Source organism: Callospermophilus lateralis, chromosome 6 (genome assembly GCF_048772815.1).
Source record: "Callospermophilus lateralis isolate mCalLat2 chromosome 6, mCalLat2.hap1, whole genome shotgun sequence".
Taxonomy (NCBI): domain Eukaryota; kingdom Metazoa; phylum Chordata; class Mammalia; order Rodentia; family Sciuridae; genus Callospermophilus; species Callospermophilus lateralis.
Window position 1 is genome coordinate 30,618,205 of NC_135310.1, and position 25,796 is coordinate 30,644,000.

General features: G+C 39.1%; 1 protein-coding gene across 3 annotated transcripts in view; it reads left to right on the plus strand.

Annotated features, from left to right (window-relative positions):
* The window catches only part of Map7 (microtubule associated protein 7), a 174,216-nt gene extending 149,536 nt beyond the window's left edge, over positions 1–24,680 (plus strand). For all 3 annotated transcript variants that reach the window (XM_076859698.2, XM_076859700.2, XM_076859699.2), the window contains 10 exons: positions 5,108–5,223; positions 5,531–5,811; positions 6,947–7,205; positions 8,162–8,324; positions 8,581–8,682; positions 9,258–9,308; positions 9,434–9,491; positions 12,610–12,712; positions 16,338–16,561; positions 23,284–24,680. In XM_076859698.2, coding sequence (XP_076715813.2) covers positions 5,108–5,223; positions 5,531–5,811; positions 6,947–7,205; positions 8,162–8,324; positions 8,581–8,682; positions 9,258–9,308; positions 9,434–9,491; positions 12,610–12,712; positions 16,338–16,561; positions 23,284–23,294 — 1,368 coding nt within the window. In that variant the 3' untranslated portion in view covers positions 23,295–24,680. The remainder of the gene's footprint in view (positions 1–5,107; positions 5,224–5,530; positions 5,812–6,946; positions 7,206–8,161; positions 8,325–8,580; positions 8,683–9,257; positions 9,309–9,433; positions 9,492–12,609; positions 12,713–16,337; positions 16,562–23,283) is intronic.
* Positions 24,681–25,796: the final 1,116 nt, after the last annotated feature.

Here is a 25,796-nt window from a genome sequence, read left to right on the forward strand (position 1 = left end):
AGCATATAAGTGCCTGACCTATCCTGCCGGGGACTCTCTACAAATAAGTGCAATGGCCAGGCATGGTGGCACACACCTAGAATCTCAGTGACTCCGAAGCCTGAGGCAAGAGGATCTCAAATTTGAGGCCAGCCTTGGCAACTTAGGGAGACTCTCAGGAACTTAGCAAGACCTTGTCTCAAAATAAAAAATAAAAAATACTGGGATAAAGCCCCTGGTTTCAATCCCTCAAACCAAAAAGTAAACAAGTGTAATGCCAGAATTCCTTCATTTTTTAAAGTAGGCAAACTAAATGGCCTTTGCAGGGAAAATGGGCCTGAACTGCTGCCCCTTTAATCCCAGTCACATCCAGAAACCTGCAGAACTCCAAGTGTGGTTCACTAAGCATTGAGATAAGGAATTTTTATCCTGCTTAACTAACCCCTGTCAATGCCCACATCTTTAAATACAGTGAAGAATATTTTGAAAACACTACTTATTTGCTAAGTAACCAATTCTTGAAAGGCTGTTGGCCTGTACTATAAACTCAGAGGAATATAATTTGTGCTTGTTATTACTGGCAAGGTGACTAAGCTAACGTAATTTTCCTCATGCTATAAACAGCACTGAGGTAATTTATGTCTTCAGGAGTCTTTCTTCATCTTTGTTTTAAACTGTACTTATTTGATACCACTCAAAGATCATTGGTCTATGGCCTTAAGATACTGTACTTTAGTATACAAGACACTAGATTGTACTGTAGTGTCACTAGACACTAATCCACCAGCTCTCATTGCCTCTGTCCTGTGATCATAGTATGATCCTTGTAATGAATGGCTGGAAGAATTTATTTATAATCTCAATTTCCAGAGCAATTCAGATGAATAAAGCTGATGGATACTTAAAAGGATTTTGCTCAGAGGGGAATTTGAGGGTTGTGAGAGCCTTGATGGCTTTTCTGGTGGCAATTTTCTTTCAAGCCCCTTCAGGCATCAGTGTTAATTCAGGATGAAGTCAGACCGGAAGCCCTTAGAGTCAAAGGTGAAACTACCTTTGATGTTTGTGGAGTTTTAGTTTATTAGCCTTTTGGTGCACAGAGATCCTGCCCATGGATAAAAAGCAATATCAAAGCGACAGCTTTGGATGCTTATCGGACAGGGGAAAAGGGTGTTTACCAAAGGAAAAGTTTCTGGTTATAGGTAAAAACTGAAATTAACCATCTTTGAGGGGAGGTGGAAGGTTGACCCTTGGCTACCAAAATGAATGAGGTGGTTCATCATAGCCTGATCCAGAGCTTTGTGGTTTTTCTTTTTAATGACTTCCCTATATAATGAACCTTCTTTTCATCTCCTTACAACTAAATATTTAGACAAATATGTGTTGCCTGAAAATGACTGGTGGAGCCAAACTGTGGAATTGGGTGGTGACTACCACCTTGAGCCCTTGAAAAGTGGCAAAGACACTGACAGGCTGTATTTTTAATTTTTACAGAATGTTTAATTATGGTTAAAAGAACCCACTTAACATAATCATTTTTAAGATGATGTCAAGTATATTCACAGTATAGTGCAACTAATTTCCAGAACTATTTAAATCCTGTGCATCCAGACCCATTATGCATATTGAACGTCCCATTTCCCCTGCCTCCCCTATCCCTGGCAACTATCCTTCTGTTTCCTTTTTCTCTGAATGTGACTATCGTAAGTACCTCCTCCTAAGGGGAATCATGATGTATTTGAATTTTTGCAACTAGCTTATTTTACTTAGCATAATGTCCTCAAGGTTCATCCTTGTAGCACATGACAGATTTCCCTCCTTTTTAAGGCTGAATAATGTGCCCTTACATTTTGTTATCCATTCATCCATTGATGGACATGTGGGTTGATCTCACCTCTTGGTTATTACCAATAGTGCTGCTTTGATCTTTGATGTGCACATCTCTCTTGGAGTTTTGCATACATAACAGAAGTGGGATCACTGAATCATATGATAACCATGTTTTAGTCTTTTGGAAACCACCATGCTGTTTCGTATAGTAGCTGCACTGTTTGACATTCTTGCTGGTAGCACACAAGGGTTGCAGCTTCTTGGCATCCTTAACAACTTACTCTTTTGTTTTTGTGTGACAGCTCTCCTCATGGATGTGAGGTGATAACTCATTGTGGTTTTGATTTGCATCTCTAGTGATCAGTGTCATTGCACATCTCTTCATAGGCATGTTGGCTCTTTGTACATCATATTTAGAGAAATGTTTATTAAAATCTTTAAGCCTTTGGGGGAGGAGGGGATTCCGGGGATAAAACCCCAGGGCCTTGTATGTTAAAGAAGTTTTCTTCCACTGAACTAAATCCCCAACTCCTGCCCATTTTTTATTCAGATTACTGGTTGTTGAATTTTAGCAGTTATTTATATATCATTAACCTCTTCTTAGATAGGATTTGTAAATATTTTCTCCTATTTCATAGGTTGCTTTTTTACTATTGTATCCTTTGATTGATGCATAGAACATTTTTAAATTGAATGTTCTGTTTGTCTGGTTTTGCATCGTTGTCTGTACTTTTGGTGTTATCCAGCAAATCGGTATCATTTGAATGGCATGACGTGTTCACCTATGTTTTCTCACAGGAGTTTTATAGTTTTAAGTCTCACATTTAGGTCTTTAATCCATTTTGAGTTCATGTTTGTGTATTGTGTAAGGGAAGGGTCAGATTTCTTTTTCACGTGGATGTCCAATTTTCCCAGCACCACTTATCGAGGAGAGCATTCTCTCCTCATTGGGTAGTCTTGGGATTTAACCAGCTTTACAAGTGTTTATTTATTTCGGGGGTTTTTATTCCATGGGTCTATATGCCTACCTTTATAACAGTTCCACACTGGTGGACTACTATAGCTTTGTAGTATATTTTTAAATCAGGAAGAGTAAGACCTCCAGTTTTTTTGTCCTTTTTCAAGATTGTCAAGTCTCTCCTGTGAGTAAGCTGTTCAGTCAGTTGGTATGGACAGCTTTCTATATGTGTTCCCCTCAGCATTGTGGAAAGTGTTGCAGGCAAGATGATTGTGTAGACTGCTGGGCATTAACTCACATCAGGATGAGAATCAGGAGTGCCTTTATGTGTGTGGTGCCCAGAAAGGTGGCTGTACGTAGAGCAATGAAACAACTAAGAGGGTAAAAAAATAAAATAAAAACTACCTGCTTGGATGGGTATTATCTGAAGTGTGGGGTGGTATTCTAAATCACTCCTCCCCTGTTCTCCCAGCTCTGGGTGATTCAAGGTGATCAGTTTCTTTTGGGAGAGAAAAAAGTACCAGGCTCAGTGGCACTTTGATTAAAACAAGACTATCCTCAGATAGTCTCTTTTATGTAGGTTCATCCCTGGTCCCTTTTTCATCAAAGCCCGAATGAGAAAGGTCATCCCCAGACTCTCCACATTACAAACTGCCCTTCCCGACTTACTTGACTACTCAGAGCTCTCCTTGATCTGATTTCAGTCAAATCAAAATATTTTGAGGGAAAAAAAAAAAAAAAGACTATACCTAGTACTTGACCCCAATTTCCCTTGGAAGAAACTTGGGCCTTTCATCCTAGGGACTGATTTACCCAAGGCATAAATGCCACCCATGCATCAGCCAGAAGGGTCCCATATGGTGACTGCAGCTTTTTCCATCAATGACTGCTCTGCTGTGCGAGGTCCCTCCTCCTGCCCTTTGGGATCAGAGATGGGGCAGAGGGTGGGCATGCAACTGGAGTGGCACCAAGTTAACACACACCTGCAGAGCTCTTTCCTGCCCTGTGCATTTTTTCTACGTAGATTTCCTGGAAGACAGTATTACTGACACTCCTCTACCCCCACCGCCCCCGCCCCCATCTGTAGTCAGGATGCTGCTCAGGAAGATGAAGAAAAGCTATGAGAAGGACACTGAGGGCCATCAAGAAGAGCAGGAAGAACTGATGCTTAAGCCAGTGAGAGAAGACACACTGCCAGCTTTTCTGTCCTTAGACTAGATAACATTCTGCCCCTTCCTTTGTGTCCTTGGCAGTTTGCTTTCCTGACAGCCATTTCACCCAGGTCCCAGGATCCCCCAACTAGTCTTCATTTCCATCCCAGAACATGGTAGAAGTTTTAGATATTTGGAAGCTTTCTGTTTTGCAATGGGCAGGGGGGCAGGTCTCGATGAATTTTAGAATCTCAGAACACTTCTCTGGGCTTCTGTTTGACCATTTCAACTCTGGAAATGTGCCATCTGCCTGACTGAACTGCTCGATGACAGTCAGGGGAAGGCGGATGTTTTAGCCCACCCTTGATCTCAGATTCCTCCCCTGATAAAGAATACAAATACCTAAAATTCCTCATCTTGGACCTGATGTTCCTTGGAGAAGGAGAGGACATTAGATGAGGAAGGACTTTTTCCTATAACATTAATATAAAAGAAAAAGTGAATTAATTTTGAAATAGCAGGTATTTTTTTTTTTTTAATGACTAGGCTGCCAGGCCTGCTACTGCATGCCTGTGACCCTAGCAACTCACAAGAGTGAGGAAGAAGGACCATAAATTCTAGGCTTGGACAACTTAGTGAGACCCAGTGTCAAAATAAGAAAGAAAAAGAGGTGGGAACATACTCAGTGGTAGAGCAACTCTGGGTTCAATCCCCAGTATTAAAAAATAAATAAATAAGCTATGGTATTCTCTGTGGTTAAAAAAAAAAAAGTGCTGCTGAAGAAGTAAAAAAGAAAAGATGTGCTTTAACTGAAAGCATAAAAATAGAAGTGACCTTTATTTTAACGTTTGTGGGAGATAGACCGTATTATGATAAATTTTGTTCCAGGTAAGTTTAGATGCAAAGTCAAAGTGCTTTCTAAAAGTCTAGGTGTTTTTGCTTTTGTTTCTTTCTTAAATAAGTAAAATCTCAATCTCACATCCAGACCCACCTTATTAGTGTTACCTGTATTAATTCAGATATACTGTTCAGATTAGCAAAGGCCTTGTGTTAAGGCTGGAATGGATATAGGTGATATAGCTTAAGAATTTCTAAGAAAATGTTAAATGGTTTGTAGCTCCACTGTTGAATACTGTGAATGTGGTTGTCTGACTCACTGAGAAATCTAATCACTGAGTTTCTCTGAACTTAGGGCCAGAAAAGAGAGAGAGAAAGAGAAAATGTACCCTTCCATCTTACATCTGGCATCCGAAGGGCTCTGTCTCCATCTAATCCCAAGGCAAGGTCACCAGCATGCTCCCGACTTTGGTAAGTGAGGTGCTCAAGGCTGGCTGGACGTTCTGTGTGGGAGAATGAATAGCTTCTGTCCTCACAGAGAACCATTCTTCTCACACTGTGTGGCTTTGACTTAGAGAATGATAATCTTTCTCAAAGCAAAGAAAAAAGGAACATGACACATTGGACTTGGTTTCTAAAGGACTTCATTTCTGCATTTACCACATAAAAGACAAATACACATAGCTAAATGTCTGCATTACTTTTCCACAAATTGTTGTCCTGGGTTCTGGGAAGCCTGTTCTGATGTGTTCCTCTCTTCCCATTGTGTGCTGCCCAGGCTCCCATCCAAGTCCCTTCCGCATTTGCCCGGCACACCCCGACCGGCATCCTTGCCTCCTGGCTCAGTCAGAGCTGCTCCCACCCAGGCCCGGCCCCCGTCCCCTGGCAACATCCGCCCGGTCAAGAGGGAAGTCAGAGTGGAACCTGAAAAAAAAGAGCCCGAGAAGGAACCTGAGAGTGTTGCCAGCGAGCCCTCACTGAAAGGCAGGACACCTTTAGTGAAGGTAGACGAGGCCGCAGTTGAAGACGGGACCCCTGTTGAACCAGAAGCTGACCCTGGTGAGAAGGAGCTGCCCTGGGCAGGGACCTTGGTCGGCCATTCTCTCTGCTTGCTCTTTTTCTTCAGCATCATTTTATGTAACTTCTTTTTTTATTCATACTGGAGACTTTGAATTTTTACTCTGATGCTTATTTCAAAACCTCTTCCTAAGTATGATTTTCTTTTTTTTTTTTTTCTTTCTCTATTTCATTTTTTGCAGGGAGACTGGGGTTTGAAACCCAGGGCTTCATACAGGCTATACAAGCACTTTACAACTAAGCTATGTCCCCAGCCCTGCATGTTTTTTTTTTTTTATTTTGAGATAGGGTTTCACTTTAATTTTGAGGCTAGCCTTGAACTTGCAATCCTCCTGCCTCAGCCTCCAGAAGTGGGATTACAGAGGCCCACTAGTGCACTTGCAAGTCTCTACCTTTTCAAGGGAGAATTTTCAAATAATCTATTGATATACATTTAAACCAGCACCTCCAGGATTTTCCAAAATGCAGAGTGCGGCCTTACATCACAGAATTCTGCTTCATCTCGCACATTGGAGCCAGGACTGCAGCAGAAGCGGGCCGTGTGAGCAGCACGAGTGCCTGCCAGTCAAGGCCAGGCCTCTTCACACCTCCACCTGGAGACGGCACTAGCTGAACTTTTGTCTAGAAGCAGCCTCTTCATTTGGTGTTGTCATGCTTCCAGCCTGAGCCTCCACCTGTGGCAGGGTGCTGTAGTAATGAATAGTCACCAAAGAGTAGGAATTTTTTAAATAAAGGACAAACAAAAGAGCTCATCTCCATTTTGCTCAGGGTATAACTTCCCACAGAAATCTAACATGAGGTTCTCTACTCAGTACATATTTGATAGGTACTGTTAGCTCATTTAACTGCTATAAAAGTAAGACTTGGTGACAAGCTTGAGCTTTCAATGTCTCATTTACACATGCAGCAGGTCCTTTTTTTTTTTTTTTTTTTTTTTTGTTATCTGTTGCTTGGTTACAGAGAGAATACAGTGAAATTGTGAGAACACACAGTAACAAACATTCCCTTTTGTCTGATAATGATGAATTCTAGGTCTGGGGTGTGGGGAATGCTAGTTTTTGTTTTGTTCTTTGGGTTTTGTTTCCAGTTGGTTTTCTCCTTGTACCTGTTTGTACAGCTGCTCCAGGCACGGCCCCAGCCTCAGATCCAGCTCCAGTCCTGGCCCCTGCTCCAGCCCCTGCTCCAGCTGCAGCCCCGGCCCCGGCCCCAGCCCCATCATCATCATTCACTGTGACTGCCAGTGCTGCTCCTAAGATTTCTGCAGGCACCACTGACCCAGAGGAGGCCACTAGGCTGCTGGCTGAGAAGAGGCGGCTGGCCCGAGAGCAGAGAGAGAAGGAGGAGAGGGAGAGGCGAGAGAAGGAAGAAATAGAAAGGTAAAGCAGAAACAGTGAAGTGACGTCAGCATGTCAGCGATGCCACAGTTAGGCCTTGCATTAAGTCCTCCCTCTGAGAGGGAGGAAGTGGTAGTTAAGTGACAAAGGGGAATGTTTCACCTGGTGATTGTGTACATTTGGGGTGGTTCTTTTTAGGTGGTCTCTGCACATTCTGGAGATTGTATATACATATACACACATTTACATAATTGTAGTCACAATAAGGGTACAATGGTGCAGTCTGCTTTTTCACTTAACACATCTCCAATCTCTAGGTTTCCTCAGTATCTCTGTAATTATCATTTTAAAGCTGCTTTAGTAAGGGTTCATACTTTCTTCCAGATTGTGGCTGGGTAAAATATTTAAATGTTGCATGATTGCCTGCCAGATAGTATGCTAAGGGCAGATTGCTTAATTGATCACCTTCTGGGTCTAATAAGGCTGATGCCAATATAATTGCTCTTCACACAAACAGAACTGGCACTCTGAGGCTGGACCTCAGGCTACCATCTTGGAGGTGCCCAGCCCTTGATCCCATCAGGAGCTTCCCTCTTCAGTTCCAGTACAGAACATTATGTTTGTTTGGTTTCTTTTAATTTATAAATGAGGAGAGTACATTCACATTTGTTGCTAAAAAGCCACACAGTTTGAATTTATACAAGTCTCAGCCGATAAAGATTGTTCAATTGTAAATCCTTGGAAAAAGAGAGCTCTCCTTAAAATACTCGTGGTTGCAGTTTGCTGCTGTTTGTCACGGTCAGCAAAGACGCTGGGAAGGGAAGAGGAAGGACAAAGGATGACTTCAATTTTGTCCTGTAACCGTGTTGAATGTATCCAGTTGAAGTTTGGGGGAGCTCTTTGGACAAACTGTCCTTGCAATGCCCAACTTGGGGAGGGCGGGGGCGGCCTCCCTTCAAGGACTCCTCCTCATGTGTCTTTGCTTTGTCTTTTCCCAGACAGAAGAGAGAGGAATTGGCTCAAAGGGTGGCTGAGGAGCGAACTCGCCGAGAGGAAGAGTTACGTCGTCTGGAGGCCGAGCAGGCCCGGGAGAAGGAGGAGCACCTGCGGCGGCAAGCGGAGGAGCGCGAGCGCGAGGAGATGGAGCGCGCCCAGAAACAGGTGCGCCCCGGCGCCGCCCTCGCGGCCACCTGCCCCCCGGCGGGTGGTGATTCCCCCCTGAGAGCACAGTGGGCACGGGTCACTGTTAGAAAGGCCGCGTTGCTGGTGTGGGTTCTGATATCTGCATGGTCTCCCTGCTTCTGCATCGGGGTGGGGTGGGGGTCGGGGGGGGGGGTTCCCCAGGGGGTTCCCCGGTTCCCCGGGGACGAGGTGCTGGCCCCTGTGTAAGAAGCACACACCCACATTGTGTCTTCAGAAAGAAGAAGAAGCTCGGGTGCGCGAAGAAGCTGAGAGGGTCCGGCAGGAACGAGAGAAGCACTTCCAGAGAGAGGAGCAGGAGCGCCTGGAAAGGAAGAAGGTAGCAGTGTCAGGCCCAAGCTGGGACAGAGCCTCTGAGCCTCTGAGCCTCGCCTGGATGGGAAGGCTGCTGACCTCCAGGGGACTGGCTGCTGTCTTTACCCCTTCCAGATAAATAGCCCTCAGTGCTAATAATCTCCACAAAGAAGCCACTCTCAAAGTTTGAGTTCTCCTCCAAAGCAGTTAATTTCCACTTCTAGCAGTTAAGCCAGTCCAGCTTATTTGCTACATCTGTTATTATTATTATTATTATTATTATTATCATTATTATTATTTTTTTTTTATTTTTATTTTTTTTTTAGGCAGGATCTGGCAAAGTAGCCCAGACTGGCCTGGAGTTTAGGATCCTCCTACCTCAGCCTCCTTAGTGGTGGCTGGGATTACAGGCAGATACCACTGCAGTACAATCTTTCTGCATGACTCCAAATTAAGAAAAAAGCAGTATGAATTATTATTTTCCCCAAATGACAGGTGACAGACATGTTTTTATATGCTGCTGTTTGATTACTGCAGTGCGCTAGGCTGGCTTGGCTTGTGTTCTACATCTTATCTTCTTTCCATTGTTCTTTCTTGCAGCGACTTGAAGAGATTATGAAAAGAACCAGGAGGACAGAAGCTACAGATAAGGTATTGAGATGGCTACTTTCTCATCATTCGTGATAGCTCTTTTCCTTTTTTTTTTTTTTTTAACCTTTAATTGTAATTTTAATTCTTAAAAATCTTTTTTTTTTTTTAATTTTTCTTTTTGGTAGAAAACCATTGATCAGACAAATGGTGACATAGCCAAGGGAGTTCTCACTGGAGGAACAGGTATTTCTATGATTGAATTCAAATCAACTGAAGGGGGAAAAATTTAGAATTATTTTATTAAATCATAAATATACAAAAGCTTCTTAACTCTGCTCATGCATTTAAATTTATATTGTTATGTCTTATTAGACCATGCTCCTGACTAACAGCTTTTCAAAACTTTGAGAAATGTCTTTAAAAAGTTTTCACATGTAATCTGAAACTTAGATATAACACTTTCAAAGAAGGAAAGCTTCTACACCCTTACAAAGACCACCTGAAAGAAACAGTAATTAAAAAGCTAAGAAATTGTCTCAATAGCTTTTTCTTTCCTTTTTTTGGTACTGAGGATTGAACCCAGGGAAACTTTACCACTGAGCTACATCCATAGTCCTTTTCATTATTACTACTACTACTACTACTACTACTATTATTATTATTATTATATTTTGAGACAGGGTCTCACTAAATTGTAGAGGCTGGCCTTGAATATTTAATCCTGCTTCAACCTCCTTGGTCACTGGAATTACAGGTGTGCACCACCACACCTGGCAAAGGCTTTTTTTTTTTGGTATTGGGGATTGAACCCAGGGGCACTGAACAACTGAGCCACATCCTGAGCCCTTTTTTATATTTTATTTAGAGATTTTATTTAGGTCTCACTGAGTTGCAGGCCTCACTAAGTTGCTGAGGCTGGCTTTGAACTCAAGATCCTACTGCCTCAGCCTCCTGAACTGCTGAGATTACAGCTGGGTGCCATGGCACCCAGCTCCTGGGTTCTTGATGGGGAATTGGAGGGAGATACTCAGTAGACTTACATAAGCCTAGGTGTCTATCTGTTCTCTAGTTCATAGTTTCCCCTTATGTAAAAGTCTCTCTAACATTTCCTTTTAAGGGTTTTTTGTTGTTGTTTTTTGTTTGTCCTTCACAGTGTTAGGGGTTGAACCCAGGGCCTTGAGCATATTAGGCAAGCACTCTACCACTGAGCTCCATTCCCAGCAAGGGCTTTAAATTTACACATTTTGACAAATTATATTTATGTCAGTTCTCAGAAAAAGGATTTAAATGTTATTTCTTTTAATTCTAACTTCAGAATGAGGTAAAAAATTTAAATTAATTGAAAGTTCTTTGGAAGTTGTATATATACTGTAATTTTTGGATTTACTGGTTTCTTGGTGATTTTCAACCAGATCTGGAATAGATGAAGATGAGCTCAGCCTTAGTTTAAGTGCTGTGATCTAGTCAGCCTTGTGTGGCACACTTCTTTCACATGCTTCCTTGTTTCACCACCACATTATTCTTGTGAGACAAAGGGCCTTCCCTTAGAGGCAACTAGCATTTTTGGAGCCCTTCTGTGTGCCAGGACCTGTTGTGGGTGCTGAGATTCAGTGTGAGCAAGATAGGCAAAGTCTCTGTTCCTGCAGATGCTAAGCTCCAGTGACAGGCCCCACTCAGACCAGCTTGGGCCCAGGTCACCAGCTCCCAATTCTGCTCCAGGTGGTTTTTCATGATTGTCCAAAAAGATGCTTGGTGGATAGCTTGTGGCCCAGTCTGCCTGTTTTCTCATCTACCAAGTTTATATGAAAAGAAAGAACTAGAGGTGTACTTCAGTTTCTTTTTCTGTTCAAAAATTTAGAAAGGACTAGAAGTACCTCAGAGGGCTGAATTACAGATCAAATGAGACGATGTATGGGAAAGAACATTCCCTGTAAACTCTAAGGGTTTTCAAATGTAAACTATTACTGGTGTTTGGTTTTAGTTCTGGAGAAGCTCTTCCAGTTTTTGTGTGTCTTGATTGTTTTGTAGTGGGTTTTTCATGCTCTTTTGTAGGTGCACTGATTATATTTGTTTGGAGAACAGTTCGAGTGGTTGCATATTAACCCCATTGCATGTTAGCATACTGTCTCCACGCAGGTTACCATAGATCCAGGCTATGAGCAGGCATAGCAACCAGGGAGTCTTCAGAGTGATCCATTTAGTCTGCACATGACAACATTCAAGATCATTTAAGGGGCTGATGCTATAGTTGGTACCTGGCCAGGTTCCTTGGTTTTGTTTTCATTTTCCACCTTCTTGATGCTCTATCTGTTCCTTCAGTATTCTTTGTACTCGATCCAGGACTGAATTAAGGCAAGAAGAGAGGTGAAACCTGTGGATGACGTACTATGTTTATCAATACTCACATAAATTGGATTTGAGTTAGAACTGCTAAAAATAGGCTCGCGGATTAAGTATTTCCATTTCTCTGTCTGACATGTGACTTACGGCTGAAAGGTGGTGTTAGTGCTACAAAGAGAATTCTAGGATAGGCAGGTGGGTTCACAGACTACCAGAAGTCTCTCAGAGGCTCCTGTCATCAGCTTTACAAATCTTGGCATTTTTAAATTTATCAGTCACTTCTCTGCTTCAGTTATCAGACTCCTTATTCCTCTCACAGTTTACTGAGTTTATAGCAGGTTGTGAAATAACTCTCTTGGAATCATTTTAGTTACTCTTTCACATCAAGCTGCAACATAAACTGCCACAGATTTCTCTGAAACTCTGACCTGTGAGAATGTGTATAAGACTAAGTGACCCTGTCCCAGATTTTCAAGTCGGGCATATAAAGCTGGACCTCAACATTGAGTATTGATGAGGTGGCACAAGTAGGTACAGTTCACTGGAGCCTCCATTTATGAAATCCCCATCATTCTAAGTGTGACTAGAGCTGAGTTTGTACAAGTGGTATTTCCATGGTGATTTTCTCTGTGCCCTTCAGTAAAGATGTTCCCTGTCAGCCCCATCAAGTCACCGTATTGCTATCTTCATCAGGTGCTGTGGTTTCAATATAGACTTTTTCTTCAGAGCCAACTTGGTGCAAACAAAAATAATAGTAACATTTATTTCAGCCCTTACAGTGTGTTAAGCACCATTGTTAAGTACTTTGCAAGTATTAATAAATTTAATTCTCACAGTAGCCTATGAGTTAGGTACTATATCTATGAGGAAACTGAGGCACAGAGAGTTCAAGTGATTTACTCAAACTTCCACAGCTGGTAAGTTGCAGGGTCAGGACGTAAATACAAGTAGACTGGCTTGGGGAGGTATGGGTTTGATTTTTAGATTGTTAATAATTTTTTATCTCCTTTGCTACCTACAGAGGTATCTGTACTTCCAAGTATGACAAACTCTCCAGGAAATGGAGAATCTGCAGCCAGCCCACATTTGGTCACTTCACATCAGTTAGAAGTGACCTTGCAGAGGTGAGTTATAGCATATTAAAGCAAAGCACTACTGTTCTTACCCCACCAGAATTTCCTGGGTCCAGTATAATTTCAAAGTTTTAACACTAAAATTTATTTTAATTTGGGCTCATTCATTTTTGGTTGGGCTTGTAACTCTGAACTCTGAGATAGGGCAAAATCTTGTTTCTTGAGTCTTGATAGTGAGGTTTTAGTGATTATTATAGAAAATTACAGGACATAATTTGTTAAGTTTTCTTTGTATACAGTTAACCTGATCTGGACCATATTCACATTCTTCAAGTGTATGACAATTGTATTTTAGACAGATATAATATTCTAATGAGTCATAAGTTAGGTCCATAATAGAAGTAATTTAGAGGTCAGTATTTCTTATAATATTAGTAGCAGAGCTTCTTATTGATGAATTAAACAGTTACTAACAAGAATCAGGAGGAGGATTGGATTGAAGAAAAATTACTTTTCTCTTGCATTTATACCAACATGTATTGAGTATTGATGAGGTGGCACAAGTAGGTACAGTTCACTGTACCTGCTCATAAGAGCAGTTTCAAAATGAAAAATAAAAGTAATCATACCCTGCACCTAAAAATCTAGTGTGTTAGTCAGCTTTTCGTCACTGTGACCAAAATATCCAACAAGAACAACTTAGAAGGAAAAGTTTATTTGAGCTTCATGGTTTTAGAGGTCTCAGTCCAGAGAGAGCTTGGCTCCATTGCCTAGGGCCCAAGATGAGGCAGCAAGCACTTCATGGTGGAAGGGCTCATCAGAGGAAAGCTTCTCAGCTCCTGGCAGGGTCAGGAAAACAGAAGCAAGGGTGAGGGGTGAGAGGGGAAGGAGGCCACAGGGAAGGTGCTCCTTTCCAGGGCACCCTCAATGACACACCTCTTCCACACCCACCTGCCTGTGGTTACCACCAAGTCAATCCATTCAAACTTGGATTAACTGATTGTGTTACAGCTCTCATAATCTGATTATTTCACCTCTGAACACTCCTGCATTTTAACTCAGGAGTTTTGGGCGGTCACCTCATATCCAAACCATGATATCCAATCATAGAGAACTAATAGAAATATTTTAAATGATATTCAAAACTTTTAATTGTGACTAAAATTTTTGGAATTTCACCTATTATCCCATCTACCTTGGAGACTGAGGCAGAAATAGCAAGTTCAAGGACAGCTTCAGCAACATGGTGAAAATCCATCTCAATGACTTTTAAAAAGTAAATTTGAAAATTTTGGAATCTACTTAATTGTTTTATGAGTTTTTGAACTTTTATGCACATTTCCATTTGTAATACCAGTGTTTCTCAATGGAGAAATAAAGGTTCTCAAATTGTTTTCTTAATCTAAAAAATACATACTATACAATTTTTTATAACATAATTAACAACAACTAAAAGTCATCTGGCCAGGCTCCTATTGTTCCATGGAAGGCTGAGGCAGGAGGATAACTTGAGTATAGGAATTTCAGTTTAGCCTGGGCAACACAGTAAGACCCAGTCTCAAAAATAAAACCCAAAAAATAAAAAAAAAATCAAAACTGAATAAGCATTCTCTTTGATTCTGTAAGGACTCAAATTTTTAGATAGTTATATCAAAAATCCTATTAAAGCTGGGAACTTGGTGTACACACTTGTAATCCTAGCAATTTGAGGGCTGAGACAGGAGGATCACAAGTACAAAGCCAGCCTCAGCAACTTAGACCCTGTTTCAAAATGCTGGGTTTGTAGCTCAGTGTAAATTGCCCTGGGTTCAATCCCCAGTACAAAAAAAAAAAAAAAATCAAAACCCTCTTAAAGACTTTAAATAAATAAATAAAGCATATTCACCAATATTCCCTTTCAATCACAGTTTCAAGTCAGCCTTGAAATCACTTGCCAGAGTCAGTGAATTTCCTTTAGCAAAATATCCTGTGATCCTGTGATTAATCAGCATCTTGATTAAATACCCTACAACCTGAACCTGATGTGGGTGATAGATGGTCCAAGCATGGAAAACAGGGTTTTTTTCATTGGAAAACTCCATGCCTCAGAATGAATGTTTCTAGCTCAGGCTGGGAGAACCGTTACTTTTTTTTTTTTTTTTTTCTTTTGGTACTGGGGGTTGAACTCAGGGTCACTTGACCACTGAGTCACATCCCCAGACCTATTTTGTATTTTATTTAGAGACAAGATTCTCACGGGTTTGCTTGGTGCCTCACTTTTGCTAAGGCTGGCTTTGAACTCGGGATCCTCCTGCCTCAGCTTCCAGAATTGCTGGAATTACAGGCACGGGCCGCCGCGCCTGGCTGAAGTGTTACTTTTCCTAATGTCCTAGTGTCCTTCTAATGTTAGTTTATTGGCAGCCAGGACCAAGACCCCTTGTTACAGTGAAATCTACCCTAGAAACATGTCCTAACTGCACCCCTCGGTGAGACCTCTGGCCCCTGGGACTTCTTTGGCTCTCAGGCTTTGGGCCACATTTTCTTCTCAAGTCCCAAAGCGTTCTCCTTCCCCATCTCCTTTCCCCTTTGATAGGCTCCCACTAACAAAACTGAAGAGAGAGTGTTGACAGAATTCTGGTTGCCTTTTAAAGGAGGAATAGAGTCATATATGAATACATATCAATGGAGTATATAGATGTAGTTACAAATAAATATATAATGTATATTAATTTCACAAAATAAGTTTTAAAATATATAGATCTTTACATGTAAAATATGAAATTTATAAAGGATGAAATATATATGTGTGAAATATAAATGTATGCCCTTGAGCAGACAAGTTCTTACTCTAGAGCCATGTTTGAGATGGTACAGTATTCTCCCATAGAATTGAGGAGTTTATAAAATATGTAGATCTTAACATGTAAAATATGAAATTTGTAAAGTATGAAATTTATAATAAAGTATGAAATTTATAAAGTATAAAATCCAGTTTTAATTTATAGTTTCTGCTGGGCACAGTGTCCCCTGAACATTTAATTGCTGGTCACTCAAAGCATCTGGTGCAATTATTCCTCTGACTGTTAACAAGAAAGAATCGGTGGGCATAGGAGTTGATGAGTCAGCAGAGTCTGGGGCTGGCCGTGGCTATTCTGACTTGTTAACAGGCTGCAAGATCACAGTTGCATGACTTTGTGCAGATCATTGACTCACCCTCTTGGCATTCAGACCCTCTCATCTGAAGTGAAGGTTCGCATAGGTGCTACTCTATACAAGCAAGTAAATATGAACAGCCTTCAGCAGAAATTGTTGACCACTCAGAACTGATGATGATGATGATGATCTATTTCTGTTGATGATGGTTCATTCTAATTGATAAAACATCCTATTTGATAAATTTTATAACAAAACAAAACAGGATTGCTGGTATGGTGCCAGGGATCAAATCAAGTCCTCCTGCATGCTAGGGAAGTGCTCTACCACAAGTTACACTCCCAGCCCAGATTTCTAAAAATAATTTAATATGCAAATGTGTTGCTACTCACCAATTTTATTAGTAATCATGTGGGCATCAGTCTGTTTTTTTTTATTATATAGTTGCAAAATCAAAATATTATATGTATAAAATGATCTATTTTCAATGTGCATTTTCTAATTTTAATAACTCATTTGAATTTTGACTTTTCAAATTCCCTAGTACTCCCAATTTGGAAAAACAACCAAATGAAAATGGAGTATCTGTTCAGAATGAAAATTTTGAAGAAATTATAAACTTACCCATTGGATCTAAACCATCCAGATTAGATGTCACCAACAGTGAGAGCCCAGAAATTCCTTTGAATCCAATTTTGGCCTTTGATGATGAGGGGACACTTGGGTCACTGCCTCAGGTAGATGGTGTTCAAACACAGCAGACTGCAGGTAAGCTTCCCGCCAACTCTGGAAGTTTCTGCTGGGCACAGTGTCCTGCACCCCTCGGTGAGACCTCTGGCCCCTGGGACTTCTTTGGCTCTCAGGCTTTGGGCCACATTTTCTTCTCAAGTCCCAAAGCGTTCTCCTTCCCCATCTCCTTTCCCCTTTGATAGGCTCCCACTAACAAAACTGAAGAGAGAGTGTTGACAGAATTCTGGTTGGCTTTTAAAGGAGGAATAGAGTCATATATGAATACATGTCAATGGAGTATATAGATGTAGTTACAAATAAATATATAATGTATATTAATTTCACAAAATAAGTTTTAAAATATATAGTAATCATAAAATATATAGTAATCATAAAATATATAGTAATCATAAAATATTCTGTAATCATCAGGAATGTATGATACCCAGGAGGGGATGAACTGCCACTGTCTCACACTTTGTTCTTTAAGGAGCAGCATTAGCCACAGTGGAAAGACTGTGTGTGGACCATAGAAGTTGAGTTTTGAGCTGAACTGGGCCACTTCCAGGGCTCCTCTGGTCCTCCCACCCAGTCTGTGGCACCCAGCGGGTGTCCCTCGGCCAGCCCCTTATCACAGCGCAGCTCAGTGGCAGCAACACGCACTATCAGAACAAGCTGTCTGTTCAGACAAGGCTGTTTCTCGTGACCTATAGGCCATACAGCCTAGTTCTTCCCTCTGGAGAAAAGGTTGGGTTTTTTGTTGTTGTTGTTTTCTCTCAGGTCTCCAGATACTTGAAAACTGCCCTTATGTTCTCTTGCCATTTTTCTTATTTTTTCTTTTTTTTTTTTTTTTTAGTTTTATTGATTTTTTTTAAATACACGCCACCAGAATGCATTACAATTCTTATTATACATATAGAGTACAATTTTTCTTATCTTTGTATATAGAGTATGTTCATGCCAATTCATGCCTTTATACATGTACTTTGGTTTTTTTGCATTCAATTCTTATTACACATATATACCACAATTTTTCCTATCTCTGTTTATATATAAAGTATGTGGACGCCCAACTAAGCCTTCATACATGTACTTTGGATAGCAATGTCCATCACATTCAACCATCCTTGCTAATCCCCTGCCCCGTCTCTTTCCCTCCCACCCCTCTTCCCTATCTAGAATTTATCTATTTCTCCCATGCTCCCCCTCCCTATCCCACTATGAGTCAGCCTCCTTATGTCAGAGAAAACATTCGGCATTTGTTTTGGGGAGATTGGCTAACTTCACTTAGCATTTTCTTCTCCAATGCCATCCATTTACCTGCAAATGCCATGATTTTATTGCTGAGTAATATTCCATTATGTATATATGCCACATTTTTTTATCCATTCATCCACTGAAGGTCATCTAGGTTGGCTCTATAGTTTAGCTATTGTGAACTGTGCTGCTATAAACATTGATGTGGCTGTGTGCCTGTAGTTTGCTGTTTTTAAGTCCTTTGGGTATAGTCTGAGGAGAGGGATAGCTGAGTCAAATGGTGGTTCCATTCCCAGATTTCCAAGTAATCTCCAAACTGCTTTCCATATTGGCTGCACCAATTTACAGTCCCACCAGCAATGTATGAGTGTACCTTTTCCCCCACATCCTCACTAACACTTATTGTTGTTTGTGTTCATAATAGCTGCCATTCTGACTAGAGTGAGATGATATCTTAGAGTTTTGATTTGAATTTCTTTGATTACTAGAGATGATGAGCATTTTTTCATATACTTGTTGATTGATTGTATATCCTCTTCTGAGAAGTGTCTGTTCAGGTCCTTGGCCCACTTGTTGATTGGGTTATTTGGTTTTTTTTTTTTTTTTTTTTTTTTTTTTTTTTTTTTTTGGTGCTTGCCTTTTTGAGTTCTTTATATATCCTAGAGATTAGTGCTCTATCTTATGTGTGAGGGGTAAAAATTTGCTCCCGGATGTGAGCTCTCTGTTCACCTCACAGATTGTTTCTTTTGCTGAGAAGAAACTTTTTAGCTTGATTCCATCCCATTTATTGATTCTTGGTTTTAATTCTTACACTATAGAAGTCTTCATCCCACGTGATGAAGATTAGGGCCTACTTTTTCTTCTATTAGTCGCAGAGTCTCTGGTCTAATTCCTAGGTCCTTGATCCATTTTGAGTTAAGTTTGTGCATGGTGAGAGATAGGGGTTTAATTTCATTTTGTTGCATATGGATTTCCTGTTCCCAGCACCATTTGTTGAAGATGCTATCTTTTCTCTAGTGCATGTTTTTGGCACGTTTGTCTAATATAAGATAAGTGTAATTTTGTGGGTTAGTCTCTGTATCCTCTATTCTGTACCATTGTTCTATCAGTCTATTTTGGTGCCAATACCATGCTGTTTTTGTTACTATTGCTCTGTAGTATAGTTTAAGGTCTGGTATAGTGATGCCACCTGCTTCACTCTTCCTGCTAAAGATTGCTTTAGCTGTTCTGGGTCTCTTATTTTTCCAGATGAATTTCATAATTGCTTTTTCTATTTCTATGAGGAATGCCAATTTGATCAGAATTGCATTATCTTTAAGTCTATTGATGTGATGAATTACATTCATTCATTTCCATATCTGTTTGGTGCTTTTGGTAGTATGGTCATTTTGATAATATTAATTCTGCCTATCCAAGAGCAAGGTAGATCTTTCCATCTTCTAAGGTCTTCTTTGATTTTTCTCTTTAGAGTTCTGTAATTTTCATTGTATAGATCTTTCACCTCTTTCATTAAGTTGATTCCCAAGTATCTTATTTTTTTTTTGAGGCTATTGTGAATGGGGTAGTTTTTCTCATTTCCCTTTCTGAGGATTTGTCACTGATAAACAGAAATTCCTTTGATTTATGGGTGTTGATTTTATATCCTGCTACTTTGTTGAATTCATTTACTAGTTCTAGAAGTTTTCTGGTGGAACTTTTAGGGTCTTCTAGGTATAGAATCATATCATCAGCAAATAGTGCCAGTTTGTGTTCTTCTTTTTCTATCTGTATCCCTTTGATTTCTTTAATCTGTTGAATTGCTCTGGCCAGTGTTTCAAGAACTATATTGAATAGAAGTGGTGAAAGTTTTTAGAGGGAATGCCTTCAGTTTTTCTCCATTTAGAATGATGTTGGCCTGGTGATTAGCATAGATAGCCTTTACAATGTTGAGATATATTCCTGTTATCCCTAGTTTTTCTAGTGTTTGAATATAAAGGGGTGCTATATTTTGTCAAATGCTTTTTCTGCATCTTATTGAGATGATCATATGATTCTTATCTTTAAGTCTATTGATGTGATGAATTACATTTATTGATTTCCGTATATTGAAACAACCTTGCATCTCAGGGATGAATCCCACTTGATCATGGTGCACAATCCTTTTGATATGTTTTTGTATGCGATTTGCCAGAATTTTATTGAGAATTTTTGCATCTATGGTCTGAAGTTTTCTTTTTTTGATGTGTCTTTGTCTGGTTTGGGGATCAGGGTGATATTGGCCTCATAGAATGAGTTTGGAATTATTGCCTCTTTTTCTATTTCCTAAAATAAATTGAAAAGTATTGGTATTAGTTCTTCTTTAAAGATCTTGCAGAACTCAGCTGTGTATCCATCCAGTCCTGGGCTTTTCTTGGTTGGTAAGCTTTTGATGGCTTCTTCTATTTCCTCACTTGATATTGGTCTATTTAAATTGTGTATAACTTCCTGTCTCAATCTGGGCAAATCATATGACTTAAGAAATTTGTTGATGCCTTCAATGTCTTCTAGTTTATTGGAGTATAGATTTCAAAATAATTTCTAATTATCCTCTGTATTTCTGTAGTGTCTGTTGTGATATTACCTTTTTCATCACGTATACTGGTAATTTGAGTTCTCTCTCTCCTTCTCTTCATTAGCATGGCTAAGGGTCTAGCAATTTTACTTATTTTTTCAAAGGACCAACTTTTTGTTTTGCTGCCTTTGCTACTGATTTGTTCTTCTTTTTCCAGGGTTTTGAGATGTAGTGTGAGGTCATTTATTTGTTGACTTTTTCTTCTTTTAAGCAAGGAACTCCATGCAATGAATTTCCCTCTTAGTACTGCTTTCATAGTGTCCCAGAGATTTTGATATGTTGTGTCCATGTTCTCATTTACCTCTAAGAATTTTTTAATCTCCTCCTTGATGTTTTCTGTGACTCATTGTTCATTCAGTAGCATATTGTTTAGTCTCCAGGTGATGGAGAAATTTTTATTTTTTATTTTGTCATTGATTTTCAATTTCATTTCATTATGATCTGATAAAATGCATGATAGTATCTCTACTTTTTTATATTTGCTAAGAGTTGCTTTGTGGCATAGTAAATGCTCTATTTAGAGAAGGTTGAAATATTCTATATATGTCAGTTAAGTCTAAGTTATTGATTGTGTTATTGAGTTTTATAGTTTCTTTATTCAACTTTTGTTTGGAAGATCTATCCAGTGGTGAAAGAGGTGTGTTAAAGTCACCCAAGGTTATTGTGTTGTGGTCAGTTTGACTCTTGAACTTGAGAAGAGTTTATTTGATGAACATAGCTGCGCCATTGTTTGGGGCACGTATTTTATGATTGTTATGTCTTGTTGGTGTATGGTTCCCTTGAGCAGTATGTAATGTTCATATTTATCCCTTTTGATTAACCTTGGCTTGAAGTCTACTTTATTTGATTTGAGTATGGAAACCCCTGCTTGCTTCCGCAGTCCACGTGAGTGGTATGATTTTTCCCAATTTCAGTCTGTGTATGTCTTTTCCATTTTTCTTATTTGGGTTTGGCAACCTGGATTATATATCATTGTCTCTAAAAATAGTGTGATGGACAGTTATGACTTAGGTAATAAGAACAGTATTCCAAACTAAGATCACATTGAGCCCATGGAACTTCCATCCCTGTAGTTGCTGTTGAAACTGCTTAAAATGCATTTTATACACTTTTCCTAGGATCCTCACTTGACCTGAATCTTTGTACAAAAAGAACAATAGCTGGACTTGGGTGGAAGGGATCAAAATGTGTTATATGCATGTACGAATATGCCACAAGGAAACTTATTATCTTGTGTAATTAATGTGCACTAATTTATGGTGGTTTTTGTTTTGTTTTGTTCTGTTTTTGTACTAAGGATTAAACCCAGGGGCATATTACCACTGAGCCACATCTCCAGCTGTTTTTATTTATTTTGAGATGAGTTCTCATTAAAAAGCTGAGGCCTGCCTTGATTTTAAAATCCTCCTGCCTCAGCCTGGGACTACAGGAGTGCTCCACCATGCCTGGCAATATGCACTAATTTCAAAAGAAAAATAGTTTTATAGGATAAAAAAATGAGTTAACATCAAATAGTGATCATTGTAGTACAACCGGACAATCCCATCAGTATCAGGAATTAGTGGGATGATCCTCCTCCCTCCCTTTTCAAACCTGTCTGAATTTTGTTGACTTCTTTTCCCAGATCACTTTCACATGCTGACCAGCATCTCTTTATACTATTATGAATAGAACTGGCTAAAAATGCAGATTTTTTTTTGTACTGGGCATTGAACCCAAAGGGCAATTAACCACTGAGTCACATTCCCAGCCTTTTTTACGTTGAAACAAGGTCTCACTCAGTTGCTGAGGCTGGTCTCAAACTTGGAATCCTCCGTTTCAGCCTCCCGAGTCTTTAGAATTATAGGCATGCACCATTGTGCCAGCAAAAATATAGAATATTTTAATGCAGTCAGAATAGACTTATTTTTGATCAAATTGCTTGCCTTTTAGATTCCTTCTGGGAGCCTAGCGTGGTAGCACATGGCTGTAATCCCAGAGGCTCAGGAGGCTGAGGCAGGAGGATTCCAGGTTTGAGGTCTGAGCAACTTAGCCAGATCCTCTCTCAAAATAGAATAAAAAGGGCTTGATGAAATTTAGTGGTAGAGTGTCCCTAAATTAATTCCCCAGTAGGAAAAAAAAAAAAAAAAACTTTGTAACAAAAAACTTTTAATAGGGTGCAAAGACCAATGTTGAATACCCAATCAAGCTCATCTCCTTTTCTCCTCCTGCATGCTGACCTTGGGAATAGAATTTCATTGGACTCCACCTTCTAAGAGGCTCTGAAAGGAGTTCCTAAAGTCTCTCCCTAGTCTGACTTTCAGGTTCCGAAGTTTCAAGGAACAGTCTGATTAATGTCGTGATGTTAGAAACAAACCCCATGCAGCTTCCTCCTTTGGCATGTCACATATTCGTAGGGAAGGACAGAATTTCCATATGTTTTCTGCTTTACTTGCCAGGCCTTGACTCACCTTTTGAGTTATCTATAAATCCATTCTCACTGTTCTCACCTTTCCATACCTTCTCTGGGAGACATAGCCCAGTATCCATGATCTTGATTAATAAAGTTCCTGATTATTTATCATGACTATCCACACTTATTTAGGCTCCAACTTAAGTCTGGAGCCCTAAAGCATCAAGTACTAAGAATATAAGACCAAAAAAAAATGTTTAAATCCCTTCTAGAAAAGTGCAATCAATATATGCAGTTTAGAAATGTAAATGATATAGCCTAAATTGAACTAAAGAAAAGGACGTATGTTTTTTCTATTTCATTTAAATACAAGGTTGTGGTCCTAATGCATTTGCCTGTTCTTCTAAGACAATGCATTTAACTGCAGGGTAAAATTTTAGAAATGTAACATATTGCTGTAGTATTCTTTAATGTTTTAGACAAATGCTATGAATCTGTTCTTTTTTCTCTCTCTCCATATAGAAGTTATATGAGCATTTCTTCTGAAGAACCAAAGCAGAAATTTAGTAAGAATTTCTACAATTAATGGGATTCCTTTCACGCCATGAAGGAGCATCCCCCTCCTCGAGTTTTCTAAAGATTTTGTGACCATCATTTTGAAAAAGACTTTATTAAAACCAGCTAAAGACAACAGACTGGATAGTTTTTCTAATAATTTTCGCCAATAGGAAGAAAGAAATGCTCCGTATCCTTCAGTACTTTAAAGTGGCTTTTCCCAGTATGCTCCTTCTTATTAGCAAATCAATATTTTTCTGCATTCTCTAAAAGACAAGAGCATTTGACAGTAAAAGACATGGGATGATAAGGCATGATTTTTCACATAGATATTTTGGTCTTAAAAGAGTAACATATAAAATTGGCAAAAAAAAATATCTTTTACAAAATGTAATACTTGAAAAATAAGTACCTCTTTGCTCTACAAGTAGAGTGAATAGGAAAGGAGTTTAAATTAAACCTGTTTGTTTAAATGTTTCAAAGAGCTCTATTTGTAGAGGCAAATTACCAGGTTCTTATAAATGCAACTTGTACATGAATATTCTGCAAACCCAACTGTCATATTCTTCTCACAACTCCTTTTACAGAAGCATCCTAACAAGTTTTAGAATGTGAAAAACATTATTTTTTCAGAGCAAGAAAATATTTACTTTCCTCTTAAATAATGTATTTATAAAGTTTTCCAGATAAATCAAATAAATTAGAACAATGTGAAAACATTGCAGATTTTCTTTCTTAGATGCACTCCTTCTGATGTCACCGTGAGAGAATGTTACTGATGATTCAGGTCTCTTTCTGAAGTATGTATGTTGCTGCTGTCCCCGATGATGGGGGGACTTATCTTTGCCTTACCTGATCACAAATTATGTGGGGGAGAGCGGGGGGAAATAAAGATTTAATATGTCTTTAAATAAAAAAAGAATTTGGTTTTGCTCGTTTCAGAGCAATGAAAAAATGATGTCATGTTGACTGTACGTGGCACACAGGACAGGGACCTCCGTGGAGGTCCTGGTTCTGCACCGCTTGCATCAGCTTTCCACTCTTCATTGTCGTTGACTTGCTGCCGAGCCTCGCTGTACAAACTTGCACTTTTGTTTGCCGATATAAATTCAATGTTATTTTCCCTTGTAACAGACAACTAATAACTAAATGTAGAAGGAGAGGAAACATGTTTGTTTTTTTTTTTTTTAATGTGGAGTGTTAAGATAAATTTATACCACTACAGTGTGCTGGTTTTATAGGAAGGATCGGTTAATTTGTCTGAGAGACTGTTATCTGTTGGATGATTTCTTTTAAATCCAAGCATATGATTTTTAGCAACAGCTTGTAATTTGTTAAAACATTAATTTGGGGGTTTTCCCTGTTCCCAGTTGTCCATGTACACATAGTTACTATATTAAAAAAAAATCTGTTCAACAAAGTTGTTTTATTTGTTTGTATTGGCCTACCATAAAATACTAGTGAGGTGTTTGACATAATTTACTATTAGGGTTCTCATGTTATTACCGCGTGGCCTACTTATTTTTTAGTACTGGGGATTAAACTTGGGGCCTTGCTTGTATACAGAGGCACATGCTCTGAGTTTTCAATTTCATTTAACCTTAATAACATTTTCCTAGCTTCATATAGGTAAGTATTCAGAATAATTACAGTTTAGAGCAGTGCCTTGACTGAAAGATTTACAGTAAAGAAGCAACAGCGATATTGGACATATGGACAAATACGTCAAAGAGTTTTTACTGAAAGTATTTTAAAAGATCACAAATTAAATTTTAATAGTCACCAATAAATTCACGTAGCCTTTGCATTTTTATTGTGAAAATATATGTTCACATAGTTTTTTCTACATAATTTTGCATATATTCTAATTTTTTATTCAAATATATTGTTACATATGTTCATTCCTTAACCCTAACCCTACTCCTAAACCTACTCCTACCTCTAAGACTACATAAAAACACAAAAGCCCTTAAACATATAATCTTATAAACCTATATAAATACTTGTAGATATTTTGCCAGGTACATGTATATTCTCACTTATGAAATCATAAACGTTAATATATTTTCATGTATAAAATATATTAACGGCCCAGTTTTAAAGCAGAATGTCAGAACAAAGTTACAACAAAGCCTATCCATTTGTGAAAACATATACCTTTATATAGGTTTTCCAACATATTTTCATTTTTTTATTCAAATATAGTTACACATGTTCGTTCCTAACCCCAAACCTAGCCTTACCCATAAACCTACTCCCACCCATAACACTACATGAAAACCAAAACATCTTGCATGTATAATCATATACATTTACATAAATATTCAGAGATATTTTGATAGGTACATTTACATAATCATCTATAATATCATTAATATAAATATGCTTTCATGTATGAATTCAAGGCCCAATTTTAAAGCTAAAGCAGCACAGACCTAGAAGGAAAGCTTTCCATTTGTGAAAACATATACATATGTATA